Source organism: Nycticebus coucang, chromosome 16 (assembly GCF_027406575.1).
Source record: "Nycticebus coucang isolate mNycCou1 chromosome 16, mNycCou1.pri, whole genome shotgun sequence".
In the NCBI taxonomy this organism is placed as follows: domain Eukaryota; kingdom Metazoa; phylum Chordata; class Mammalia; order Primates; family Lorisidae; genus Nycticebus; species Nycticebus coucang.
In genome coordinates this window covers 42,639,029-42,652,217 of record NC_069795.1, presented here as the reverse complement: position 1 = coordinate 42,652,217, position 13,189 = coordinate 42,639,029, and the positions used below count along the sequence as shown (strand labels likewise).

Genomic DNA, 13,189 nt, shown 5'->3' with positions numbered 1-13,189 from the left:
AGTAAGAGTTCTTCCAGCAAGCAAAAAATTAAATATTTTGTTAGGCAATTGGTGACTTGTTATTAGCAGTGTCTGCTATAGCCAGATTTATTAATTTTTTTACTTTCCTCACAGAAAAGTCATTATGAGAATCACAATTCCTTTTCTTAATCCCAGAAATTATAATTCCATTAGAAATTAGAAAAACATAGCAGCCTGAAGTGGATCTATTAAAAAAAGATAATAGAAGTAATATCCTTAAATAAAGATAGCAGAAAATTTAAAGGCCATTAGAATAGGATGCTTTGCCTGATGTGACAGAAAAGTGACACATTATAATCTAGAGATGGGGAAAAATGGTACCATTAGAGCTTATAGAATTTTCAGTAAACCAGCACTCAGCATCCTAAAATGATTAAATATAAAGCTCACCCCAAATTTTTGGATAAGGGTGAAAGTATCTATCTCAGGAGGTGTGACTTTCCTTTTGCTAGAAGTTAAGTGTCGGCTAACGACCAGGTGGAACAGAGTTCTAACCTCTGACAGATTGTTAAAGTACGTGAGGATTATGATACCGTTCTCATCTCAGAATTATCTGACAACAGAGAAAGAAGACACTAAATGCTAATTAGCCAAATGTGCGGCTTAAAATACAGTATTCATTGCTTTTAACCTTTTCAGCAAATAAACAAAAACGTAAGTATTCTCTCTGATCATTCACCAACTAGTTTAGATAATATAACTAGACTAAAAATTGTGAGGCACAATGTTTTTGCCTACATAACTATTAGTTTTGACTGCATTTATGATTTAAGGAGAGCATCAATTATGACTATTTGATTAGTTATGCAAAATCTATCTCCAAATGACTTAAGTTATAAAGAGATTTATGTAGATAGTTTAAAAGTTTGGGAGAAATAATGTGTCTGTGCAAGGTTTGGTCAAATCTACGGCCAACTCTGGTTTCAGTTTTATCTTAAGACTGGTGTCCCTTGGCGTGACAAACTGATGTCACATCCACAAACCACATCATCAGGAGGAGATGGGCATCCAATTGCAGAATTCTCTTCATAAATACCAAGTTTTGTGATAATTTGGATAATATTGAACTAATCTAAATTGCCAGAACCATGTGCTGAGTGGATAGCTGTGGCACTAGATGTAGTAAAGAGTTTGGGATTAAATGGAGTGATGTGGACCACTCAAGGGCCACTAAATCCCACCCAGTCCACATAGCTGCTCATGATGGAAAATGGAATGATTGTTGAGGAGATAACCACAATATCGATTACTGAAGTGAACAACACTTCAGATGGTTTGAAATATACAGGAAAAGACAGGATGTGATGGTCTTACCGTCAGAGGTTTAAAAGATACTAAAAGCTCCGAAATTGAAATTGTCAGTTCTACAAATGAAGTTGCCAGCCACCTTACTTGGTTATTGCATTCACAAAACTTTTATTTTCAATGATAGAGGTAACTGACACATTGATGGAGGGTTGGTGACGAGAGGTTACAAATTCCATTGTGCCTTCAAAATAAATTGTGGAACTACTAACGACACAGTGCAACATTCAGGCACCTTGGAAAAACAGATTCCAACGTCCACTGCTGTCTGTGGGCACAATGGTTGTCAAATGAGTAATTGAAAGAAAAAATAAAAAAAAAAACATGTTTTTTTGACCAAGAATAATCCGCAGATAAAACTCTATTAATCCTTAAAGATAGATATCTTCTTAGGGATTTCTGTCATTGCCAACCATGAGTTTAATCTAAAATGAAGGATTTTAACTGACAGATGCTTTCAATACTCCTGATCTTTCCCACATATCTTGAAGAAATTGCTACCATCAGTTCTCACTCTATCTTTCTCGAGTCTCACACAGATTGCTGCCAAATGACAAAAGAGAAATATAGGAACTCAATCATCTTTGTATTGAATGTTTTCTGTATAAATTGGTTTTGGAGAATGAGTGATTATATCCAACGCCAGCAGTATCACAGAAAACTTAACTTTTGTTATTAAGTGGCAGAAAGCCCTAAATTGTGTCCTAGGATGAAAGAGGTATTAGAGGAAGTTTCAATGTTTCTTTTTAACATACATGTGTGTTTACCTAAGGGTTTGAAATTTAGAAACTTGATGTTTCTAAATTTGCTCTTTCCCCAATAGTTTTAGAGAGTTAAATGATGTAATGCATACCTATATAAATTTCAAATATTTTATGTGAAAGATATAGTGCAGTGGGAAAGGCTAGAAAGATACGCTTTGCAGCTCCGGCATTTAATGTGAGACAAACTTGAATAATCACTTACATCATCGCGAAACTTTAGTCTTCTCGCGAGTAAAAGGGGCAATTTTTTGTATACCTCGCATTGCTATGAGCATCGGTGAGATAAATCACACATCACAGTGCTTGGTAATGTTCAATATACATTAATTTTCTTGATGTAATTACAGGCGCATTACAAGAACATATAAAGAAAATACATAAATGAGAGTACTGTGAGAATCATTATTTCATTAATAGTATTGTTTACAACTTTTATCTAAATAAGTACCATTCATCATCATGGAAAGCAGTTCTGTCCTAATAATGCAGTTACATCAATTCCTGAAAGGCTTTTGATTACAATGGCCTGAAAGTAAAGAGAAGAAAGTTCCCTACTGATTGTTTTTACTATTTTCAAAACATCTTTGACCTAGCTTCGAGTAGCAAGGACAAAATTGGAAATCTCAGAGCATACTTTGATAGAATAAGTAAAGAAAGAGAGGAAATGCGTGTATATACACGCCTTATTATATAAACACATACATATGTATATGTGTGTATATACACATGCACACACGAACGCAAATACACGTATACTTAGTTTTACTCACACGTGAAAAGTGGACCAGAATTATTTCTGGGCTTAGGTTAGAAGTTTAGAGGGGACTGAGGAAGGAAATGAAAATTTAGTCACTAGTGTGTCATTTTCTTCCTTGTTCTTCTGTGCCACCAACACCGGTGATCACCTGGTGGGGAGGCTGGAATCCCCATCTGTGGATAGATATGATATTTGCCCCAGGTCCTTCCTGGAGCTATAGGAAAATCTGTTGTGAAATGTCCTATGCCAATATGAGATTGTTGCAATAGACCAAAAATTGTCAGAGGGGTATGTCTAGCCAGGAAAGGCCCCGTGATAAACTCCCTCTGTCTTACTCACCATTTAAATTTTTACACCGCCTAGGGAAGGGACCTGGAAAGATTTGAAGCAGGGTTAAATATGGGATAAAAGCAGCCAAGGACTTGTCATAATAAGGGACGAAGACTGCATAGCAGAGCCTGTATAGGCAAGAGGCCTCCCTGGCTTCTGAAGCAAGGATGTGGGAGCTGGGGAGAAAAATGGGCCAGGAGAACAAGATTGCTGGGTGTTCTCTGAGTGTCCTTTGCCTTTCTCCAGGTGGGAGAAGAATGGAGGAAGTAACCCAGAAGCTTAACTTGCCCCCAGGAAAAGGAGAACGAGAATGGAGAGGAAGAAAACTCTCATATGACTCATATCTAAAAAACATTTTATGTGAATAAGTTTATTATCTAGATTATTTTCTCCTCCTGAAAGAAGTGGATATTTGAGAATTATGTTGACTTTAGTAAGGAGAAAATAAAATTCGATTTTTAATATTTAAGTTTTTTTACCTTTTGCTACAGAAAATTTTGAAGTTGCCATATGAAGTTGTCATATTTATTAAATAATTCTTTCTCAATTTTAATAAATGAAAGCATAATTAATTGACATTTGTAGCTTCTGGTCACCCTGATATTATCAGTAATTTTAGTCAGCCTATATTGCATTAACATTTGAACTTCAAAAATAATAAAATAACTTGTTTTATTATATTTAAAACCACTTCTCCCCAGTAGTCTAAACTTAGCTATTATAAAATTGCCAACGTTTGATCATTTTGGAGCTACAAAAATGACAATTTCATATAGTAGAACTTAATAAGTTTCACAATATGTAGGCCTCAGGGCATTCCAGGTTGGAAACCTATAGAAAAAGTTTATAGGAAGATGCATTTAACAAGAAGCACGTTTGTGTCGGTCAGCTTCTCACAATTTAATTTGATTTCCCAGTGTTTCCTATCTAACAGGAATAAAAATAACTTTTCTGGTATTGATGCTTGGAGTAAGGCATATTATTTGAATTCTTTTTTAGATTCTTTTTGAAAATTTTAGTTCATATCATACTTCTAGTTGATCAAAACCTATTGGTTATTTTTGTATTAACTCTTATCCATTATAAAAGAAAGCAATGATTAAGCTGACTCTAAACTTTGCATGTGTATATGTTCTGAAGAGAAGCTATTAAAACACATCAAAGGAAAATAAAATCTCCATAATAAAAGTAAGGTGGGATTTTTAAAGCAGAAAAATGGTAGTAACAATGCAGGTATACAGGTGGAAAGGAGAATAGTTTGGGCATCTGGGGCTTCCCTATCCTCTTATATAAGTTCTGCTTTTTTTAAAAAAAAAAAGTTTTATCTCTAAATTTAGATGATTTCTCTCTCTTTTTCTTTGCCACAGGGTCTTGCTCTGTCACTAGAGCTAGAGGGCAGTAGCATCATCACAGCTCACTTTAACCTCAAACTCCTGGGCTCAAGTGATCCTCCCACCTCAGCCTCCGCAGTAGCTGGGACTGTAGGTGCTAAAGGTGCATGCCACAGACCTGACTGAGTTTTCTTTTCTTTTCTTTTCTTTTTTTTTTTTTTTTGTATAAATAATATCTTGCTCTTGCTCAGGCTAGTCTCCAACTCCTGGTTTTAAGCAATTCTCCCCTCTCAGCCTCCCCGAGGACTGGGTTACAGCCATAAATCACCACACCTTGCTCCAATTATATTTTGCATGGAAAAAAAGCTTGCTTTTCTGAGCTGTATAGGGAAGTAAACCATTGCGGTCATCCTTTTCTTTGCTTATGTTCACTCACTAAGTCTAAGTGGTAACCTTTACTGATGAGTAGCACTTCGGAAAACCTATGTTTTCCTTAATGGGTATTTTATTGAAGTGTTTTCATTTATAGGATTTTAGCAGCTGAAAAAAAAAAAAACTTTTCTTTCTGTTTTTTTCTTAATACCCTTCTGCAAAGTATCCTTTTAACCTCACACAGAGCTCCAGGCCAAGATCCATTTTAGAGCAGTCACAGCATTGAGCTGTAGGGTAACTCTCCTTTGTGTGAGGAACCCACCAGTTACCTCCTGAGTATGGCAAAAGAAATTATATTTCACATATTCTGCCCATAAGTAATGTACCAAGGACAGAAATGTGTATGATCAATCTTCAGACATTCCAGAGAAGTCATTTGATGATGGAGTATTCATGATCTGTTGCTATGTAAGATGAATATGAGATGCCACAGTGATTGCCAACGCCCAATTTATCAGTATCTGACAACTGGGATAATTTAATATTTAAATCTATGTCATTCTGATATGTGTTTCCTTAACAAAATCTTTGCATTCCTCTTGGTTACAAAAATCCTTATGTATAATATCATGATTCTGTTAATAATCCAAAGAAACAATTGTTTGATGTTTACTCACAAGCACAGTATCTCAGCATTTAATTATTCAGATATATTAAACACTAACACCATCATGTTTCTTTAATCTGCCGGTGAGATTGAGCTTTGAAAGGCTGGCTCATTTGAGTTATGATCAAAAAATTCTAGTTGTTTAAAACCCTCTACTATTTTGGCCTTGGTGTAAATTTGTATGGAAGCTTTTATGTTTGCCATGGGAAATAAAATTATTGAAGTATTCTCATGGCAAAATCATTTTCTTTAAATTATTGTGGATATTATTCACTATGGGTTTTGTCAGTGATAATGTTATCTTTTATAAAGGAGCAAATGTTTCAAATGCTAATGTCAAAAGTAATGAACTGTAGAGAAAAAGAATGAGCCACAGTAATTACCTTCTAACTTGAGATATTACATAAAGGGCAGTGTCTGAGATGGGAAGAACAGAAGTGTTTGGAGGAATGAAAGAACTGGAAATGGATTGTAGGAAAAATAAGTGATTAGAGAAAAAGCAGGAGTTGCTTGGAGTTTGCAGGGTTTCATGATCTAACCCAAGGAAATCTGGTCAAGCAGGAATGGAAAAAGGGAAGGCATTTATATAACTAGATTGAGGGGTACAAGTGCAGTTTTGTTACATGGATATAGTGTATAGTGATGACTTCTGAACTTTTAATGTAACCATCGCCTGAATTGTATGCATCGTACCCATTAAGCAATTTATCATTCCACCTTCACCTTCCACCGTAACACCTTTTCACCCTTCTGAGTTGCAATGTCTATTTTTCCACCCTCTATGACCATGTGTATACATTATTTACTTTCCACTTGTAAGTTAGAACATGTGGTACTTGAATTTCTGAGTTATTTCACGTAAGTTAATGGCCTCCAATTTCATCCATGTTGCTGCAAAAGACATTATTTCACTTATTATTTATGGCTAAGTAGTATTTTATTTTATATACATGTATACACACACACACACATATATATATAATATTTTCTTTATCCAATTATTGCTTGATTCACACTTGGATTGATTCCATATCTTTGCTATTGTGAATAATGCTGAGACAAAATTATGAGTGTAGGTTATCTTTTTGATATAATGATTTCTTTTCCTTTTGGTGACTACCCAATAGTGGGACTGCTGGATCAAATGGTAGTTTTATTCTTAGTTTTCTGAGAACCTTCCATACTGTTTTCCATAGAGGTTGTACTAATTTACAACTAATCTACGTTTCAATTAATAGTGTATATGTGTTCCTTTTTCTCTGTATCCTCTTCAACTTAAAAAAAAAACTTTTTGGTAATAACTTTTCTGTTGTTAAATGGCACCCAATTTTTTGAGACTTGTTTTGCTGCCAAATACATAGTCTATCTTAGAGAATGTTCCATGTGCTGACAAGAAGAATATATATACTGTGGTTGAGTAAAATGTTTTAAAAATGTTTGTTATGTCCATTTGGTCTAAAGTCAAATTTAAGTCCACTGTTTTTTGTTGATTTTCTGTCTCAATTGTCAGTCTATTGCTTTCAATTGGGTATTAAAGTCTCTCACTATTTTTGTATTGTTGTCTATGTCTTCCTTTAGGTCTAGTGATATTTGTTTTATAATCTGGGTGCTTCATTATTGGGTAAACATATATTTAGATTGATCCCTTTATCATTATATAAAGAACTACTTTATCTTTTTGTTACTATTGATTTAAAGTCTGTTGTTTTTGATTTAAGTATAGCTACTCCTGCTTGCCTTTGGTTTTCATTTGCACGTGATATCTTTTTCCATACCATTACCTTCAGTCTATAAGTTTCTTTACTAGTTAGGTAAGTTTAATGTAAGCAGCATATGGTTAGATCATTTTTTTCATCCATTTCACTAATCCATATCTTTTAAGTGCATCATTTAGTCTTTTTATATTCAGGGTTAATATTGATGTGTGAGGTTTTGTTCCTACCATAATGTTAAATTGTTATCAGGTTGCTTTGTAATCTTGTTTGTATAATGGTTTTATAAGCCTTGTGACTTTTATGTTTTCAGTTTCTATGGGAGTATTAACTTTTTGTTTCATTTTTTAAATTACCTTGAGTATTACTTGCAAGGTTGGTCTAGTAGTGAGGAATTCCCTCAGCTTTTGTTTGTCTGGAAAAGTCTTTCATTTCTCCTTCACTTTTGAAGCTTATTATAGCAAAATATAAAATTCAGGTTCACAGTTTTTATTTAAGAAGTCTGAAAATAAGACACCCGTCTTTAGGGGTTCTGCTGTGAAGTCCATTGTTAGTCTTACGGGATTTCATTTATAGATGACTCGTCACTTTTCTTTTGCTGATTTAAGAATTTTTTCTTATGTTGATTTTAGGTAGTCTGATAACTATATGTCTTGATGAAGTCCTTCTTACAGAATATTTTTCTGCAATTCTCTGAGCTTCTTATATCTGGATGTCTAATTCTCTAGGAAGACCAGGACCACTTTTCTCAATTATTTCCAAAAATAATTTTTTATTTTTTGCTTTCTTTCTTCCCTTGGGAATACTTAAGATATGTAGGTTTGGGCATTATGTAATCCCATAGTTCTCAAAGCCTTTGTTCATTTTTTAAATTCTTTTATTCTTTATATTTGTTTGAGCAGTTTAATTAGAAAGATCTGACTTCAAGTTCTGAGATTCTTTATTTTGCTTAATATAGTTTTTTCTTTCTGTGTTTTTGCAGATTTCAATGGGGTTTTATAATTATTTTGGTGAATTTCTGTTTGCCAGAAATTCAGGGTGGGGGATTATTGTCATTTTTGTTTTTGTTTGTTTGGTTGATTTTTATATCTCTCTCTTAGGTAAATTTTTCATTCATATCCTGAATTGATTTTCTGATTTCTTTGTACTGTTTTTTCAATGTGTCTTGGATCCCAATGAACTTCTTTACAACCGATATTTTGAATTATTTCTCTTGCATTTCAGGGTTTTCATTTTGGTTAGGATTCATTACTAACGAGCTAGTGAGATATTTTGGCATTGTTGTAATACTTTTTTTTCATACTTTCAGAATTGTTATACAAGTTTTTTCTCATCTGGAGAAGCTGTCATGTCTTATTTTTGAATTTACTTTCGTTTCACTGGGACTTTTTTTTTTTTTTTCCAATTTAAAAGCAGTCACTGTTTATTAACTGACGAGTTTGCAAAAACAATCAGGGCAGATACCTTAGTTCATTCTTCTAATAAGTCTATTGATTTGATTTTCCCTGTTACCTTCTACAAAGTGGGTTGTTTTTTTCTTCATTCCCCCCTGTGGAGATGATAACTTAAAGGGCCACAAGAAGTTATTTGCTTCTTTGAAGCGTTTTCCAACAGTATAGATCTCATGAATCAGATCCTCCATGCAGATGATGCCATATTTACCAAGAGATTGCACAATCAAACTGTTATCAGTCAACATAATTCGTTTCTTATTGATTTTGCCATAACCACGCTTGCAGATTAGCTCATTTACTGACTTCAGATTTGGGTACCCCCATGCAATATATGGTTCTACAATCCTTAGCATGTTAATGGAAGCCTTGTTGAGCTTAACAAAAGTTCCATTGACGATCTGGTGAAGGTGAAGAAGCTGCAACACGTTTCGGACCTTTGGACTCACACCATTGATACCTCTGATCCTGATGACAAATGCCAATTTTGGTTCTGCAGGTACATAGAAGTTGCCAGCTTTTCTTGCCATCCTAGCCATCTGAATCTCAATTCTGTACATCTGCCTATATTCTTTATGATAATGCTTAGCTTTTTCATAGATAAGCTTCCTCCTTGTCTTTCGAAGCATCTTTTGGGCACACTTCTTTCTCAGATGCTTGATCTTCAGCTCTGCAAAATTCTTTTGCTTTTTCTTAAGGGTTTCTGGAACAGCAGGAACCTTCTTTTTCTTCTCTTCAACACCCTCCATGGTTCCAGCCAGAAAAAGAGGACTTTACTGGAACTTTTTTCCCCCTTGAGGATGACCCTAGTGTATATTGATTAGAGTTATTTCGCTTTGCTTCTGGGTGCTTTCAGTGGACACAGCGCTACATGAATTCTTCAGTTATAGATAACGTTAGCCTCAGCATGGTGGTTTTCTCAAGTGTTGGTTGTAGTAGTGTTGTACTTGACCTGTGGGAAGGCGCTCAGCCTCCTGCAGAGCTGGGATGGCAGAGATCTGGAGAAATTTATCTTCTGTGCTTATGTCAGCAGATTTTGTATTGGGTTGTGCAGTCTGACTTTCAGGCTAGTTGGTGGTATTTTCAGGTAAGAGTTAGCTATGATGGTAGCATTAGGTTGTATTTGAAAATTATTTACCTGGAGAAGCTCTCTGATGCCTCAGACCATGGACTGGTGTGTGGGAAACATAATGGCTTGGGCTCTGCTCTCGGCCTCAGGAAAGAACAAAGTCAAATGGAGCAGGGCTAGGCTGGCCCACTCTCAGGTATTCCAATGAAGGGTGCAAGCACCAACCCTAACAAAAGTGTCAGGGGTGTGGCATAGACTACTATTTTCTTGGTTATAAATAGCCTTGATGTGGTGTCTTTCTCAAATGTCAACAATAATGTATCAGGCAGGTGAATGAGCTCAGACCCCCTGGAATCGTGGGGAAAGTGTGGGAGATAGTGGCACCTGAGGTCTTGCAAAGCTTTTCTCCTTCCTGAGCACAATTTTGTCAGCAGGTCCGTGGACTATTTGGGTTGACCTCCAGTCCTGTACGTGGAGCTTGAAGGAGAGAGCGATGGTGTTTATGCTTCACCTTCTTTAGCCAGGAGAAGCAGTGGGCTTTCCCAGGTGTTGGGCAGGGGCGTGGAACTCTCAGGGGTCCCCGTCCCATGTTTTGCTACCGAGGCAGATTGTGGGGCAAAGCTGGGTGGGGGCTGGATCAGGCAAGCCCATGTTCAGCCTTCCCAACAGTGGGTGCAAGCAGCGGCCCCAATGGGGTTGTAGGGCAGTTTCCTGGCCACTGGGGCAATGTTCTGGGGAGTAGCAGAATTGGCTCTGCCACACTAAAAAGTTCGAGTAGGGAGAGAGAAGCAGTCTGCATTCCACAACCCAGGGGAGCCTGTGGGACCCACCTGGGTCCTGCATTCTTGTTCTTGATCTAGCCAGTCTCCCCGCCCTCTTTCCCCCTGCTGGCAGCAAGTGGAAATAGCCAGTTGGGTCCCAAGCAGTCTGCACTCAGGGTAAAACTGCCCCACATAGCAAGACTCCCTGGCTTCCTAATCAACTTTTCCCTGGACCTGTAAAGTGGGGGAGGCCTAACTCCTGCATCCACAGCACGAGTACACCCCCTGTTCTCTCATATTCTGGCCATGAGGGGATTCGTCCCACTTGAGATTAGATAACAAGTCTCAGATTGGAGCCTCCCCCAGCTTGTGCTGGGTGCCTGAGTTGACTAGCAGATTTGCACAATGGTCTCCTACGTGTTAGGAACAAGAATAACCAAATTCTGTTGGTGCCGGGCTCTGGATGTTGCTCCTTCTCACAAACTCCCCATTGCTTCGCTGTCAGAGCCAGTGCTGAGTATGGTCAAGGTGCTCCTCTGTTGCCTGGATGTGAGAATAAATATTGCAGAGACATTCTCCGTTTCATTCTCTGAAGACTCACAGTCTTATGCCAGACTTACAACCCAGGCTGTGGCTTGCCACACATTTCAAAGCATCAGAAATTTCTTTCAGTTTTTGTTGAGCTCTCATGTTGCCTCTTGGATAGAAGTTAACACTGTAGATCTTTTGCTCTTTCCAAAAGGATGAGGTGCTGTAACAAAGTCCTCAATCAGCCAATTTTGGGGGTGGGGGACGAGTGGGAGGAAGGTACGATTCTTACTCAGGAAACAGCCATTTATTGAATTTATTGGTATCTGAAGAGTGTCTTCAATTTTAACAAAATACAATAGGACTTTCATTATTGGTGACCAGAGGTTACCCAGAGGTAACTGCTTCACTTCGGATTGAGGAGAGATGTAGAGAGGAGAAATGACGGTAAAGGAAGAGAAAGGAGGCAAAACATGGGGAGAGGGGAGAAAGAAAATTTCTTGAGTATCAACCATGTGTTGGACACCATAGGAAATGTTTCGCTCATCCTGCATCCCCTAATTTCACAATAATAGCAAAGCTCTATTAATGGATATTTTCCCTCCATTTAATAAGTAAAGAAGTTAAGTAATTTGGACAATACACTTAGTAAAAGAGGTTGGATTTAATATCAGCTTCATTTTTGAATGCAAGCAAACAGTGAAACAAAATAAAGCAAAGACACAGAGATAAAGAGAAACTGTAGAGGATGCCTGGAACTGGATTAATAAGAAGGTGGTAGACATTTCTGCTTAGAGATAATATGTAAGCCAAGAAAGGAGAGAAGACAGAACATAGGGATATGCATGATAGAAGAACCCCAGAAAAATAGCATCTAGCATGCCTTTGAGACCTCTTTCTTATTTGGAGGTGTACAGAGATCTCCCTTATTTAATCTTAAACATCGAGTATCTATGACATGCAATTGTCTTGCATTATCAGTTCTTTGGAGACCGAGGAGAAGATCTTTCGTGGAGAATAGTAATCAAAAACAGGACAGCAGCTGTCAGCAGTTGTATTTCAGAGTAAGACATAAGGAAAGGAATGATGTAATCCCCCTGGGGAATCATGAAAAATATTGGAATTCTGAATGTCCCTCAGTATGTGGGACATGGACCAACTTATTTAATTTAGATATTTATGGCAATGATTCCCAAAGAATGGAGGAATTAGGGAAAGGCAAATTAAATGTACTCCCCCCCTTATAATTCCACTTAAATTGATTTCCTAGTTGAAAACTTCACATAGAGCAATTGCCTAGAACCTAATGCATCTTCTTTTTGGAAGATTAGAAGTAGAGGTCTATAAATAGTATAACTAAGAGGATAAAATTGTATATTTATGAGAGAGGTCTTGGAACCTGTTAGCCATCTATTCTGTCATGTATAATTAAATGTAATAATTAAAGTAGGTTGTCTGTGTTCATTAGGAAGATTCATCTAACATGTGCACATAGCTCATGATAACAGTGAACAGCTTTGCTTCCCCAAACAGTATCCCATAGGGTAGATAGAACCTCTGAGAATATTCTGTTTTCTCTTTAGGGTGTCTTAAAACATTTTAAAAATTAGCTGCGAATATAGGGTGGCCATAAAATTCATGTGCAGCTTAAAATTGTGCACTATTTTAAATGGCACATGAACTTTATCGCTACCCTGTATATAAATACTGGGCGATTTCAAAGAATAATACAGAATTTTCGCCTTTCCTGAAAGAAACATTAGTTCAGTACAGTTCAATCCACTCATTTACATTCCCTATTTAGCCCCTGGAGACATTTATATCATATTTAGGAAAAGGGACCTCTCTATGTTTAGGTCCAAATCTTGATCGACCAGTTTGATTATGGAAGTACTGTTCTCTGTTTTCTCTTTTCTCTGTCTCATAGACCTTAGGACATGGCTAGGGAAGCTGAGAGTGGTACATTTTAATAAGAATGTCTTGTTTAAGAAATCAGCAAAGATTTTAAAGTTTAGAGAAGCATATAGAAAGCCTGGGAAAGGAAGATGGGGTCCAGAGATTAAGTAGAAGAAAAAAGTAGCAAACGCTCTCTACAGTTGAAATTATTGGAGACGTTTAAGT

The 13,189-nt window shown here is 36.8% G+C and overlaps 1 protein-coding gene across 1 annotated transcript; it reads right to left on the bottom strand.

Moving 5' to 3' along the window:
• Positions 1-8,724: 8,724 nt before the first annotated feature.
• Positions 8,725-9,459, bottom strand: LOC128567975 (60S ribosomal protein L7-like). Its single transcript, XM_053565604.1, has one exon. The coding sequence runs from the start codon at positions 9,457-9,459 to the stop codon at positions 8,725-8,727; it is 735 nt and encodes a 244-aa protein (XP_053421579.1).
• Positions 9,460-13,189: the final 3,730 nt, after the last annotated feature.

Coding starts and splice junctions, on each gene's coding strand:
- LOC128567975 (XM_053565604.1), bottom strand. CDS start 9,459: ATGGAGGGTGTTGAAGAGAAGAAAAAGAAGGTTCCTGCTGTTCCAGAA.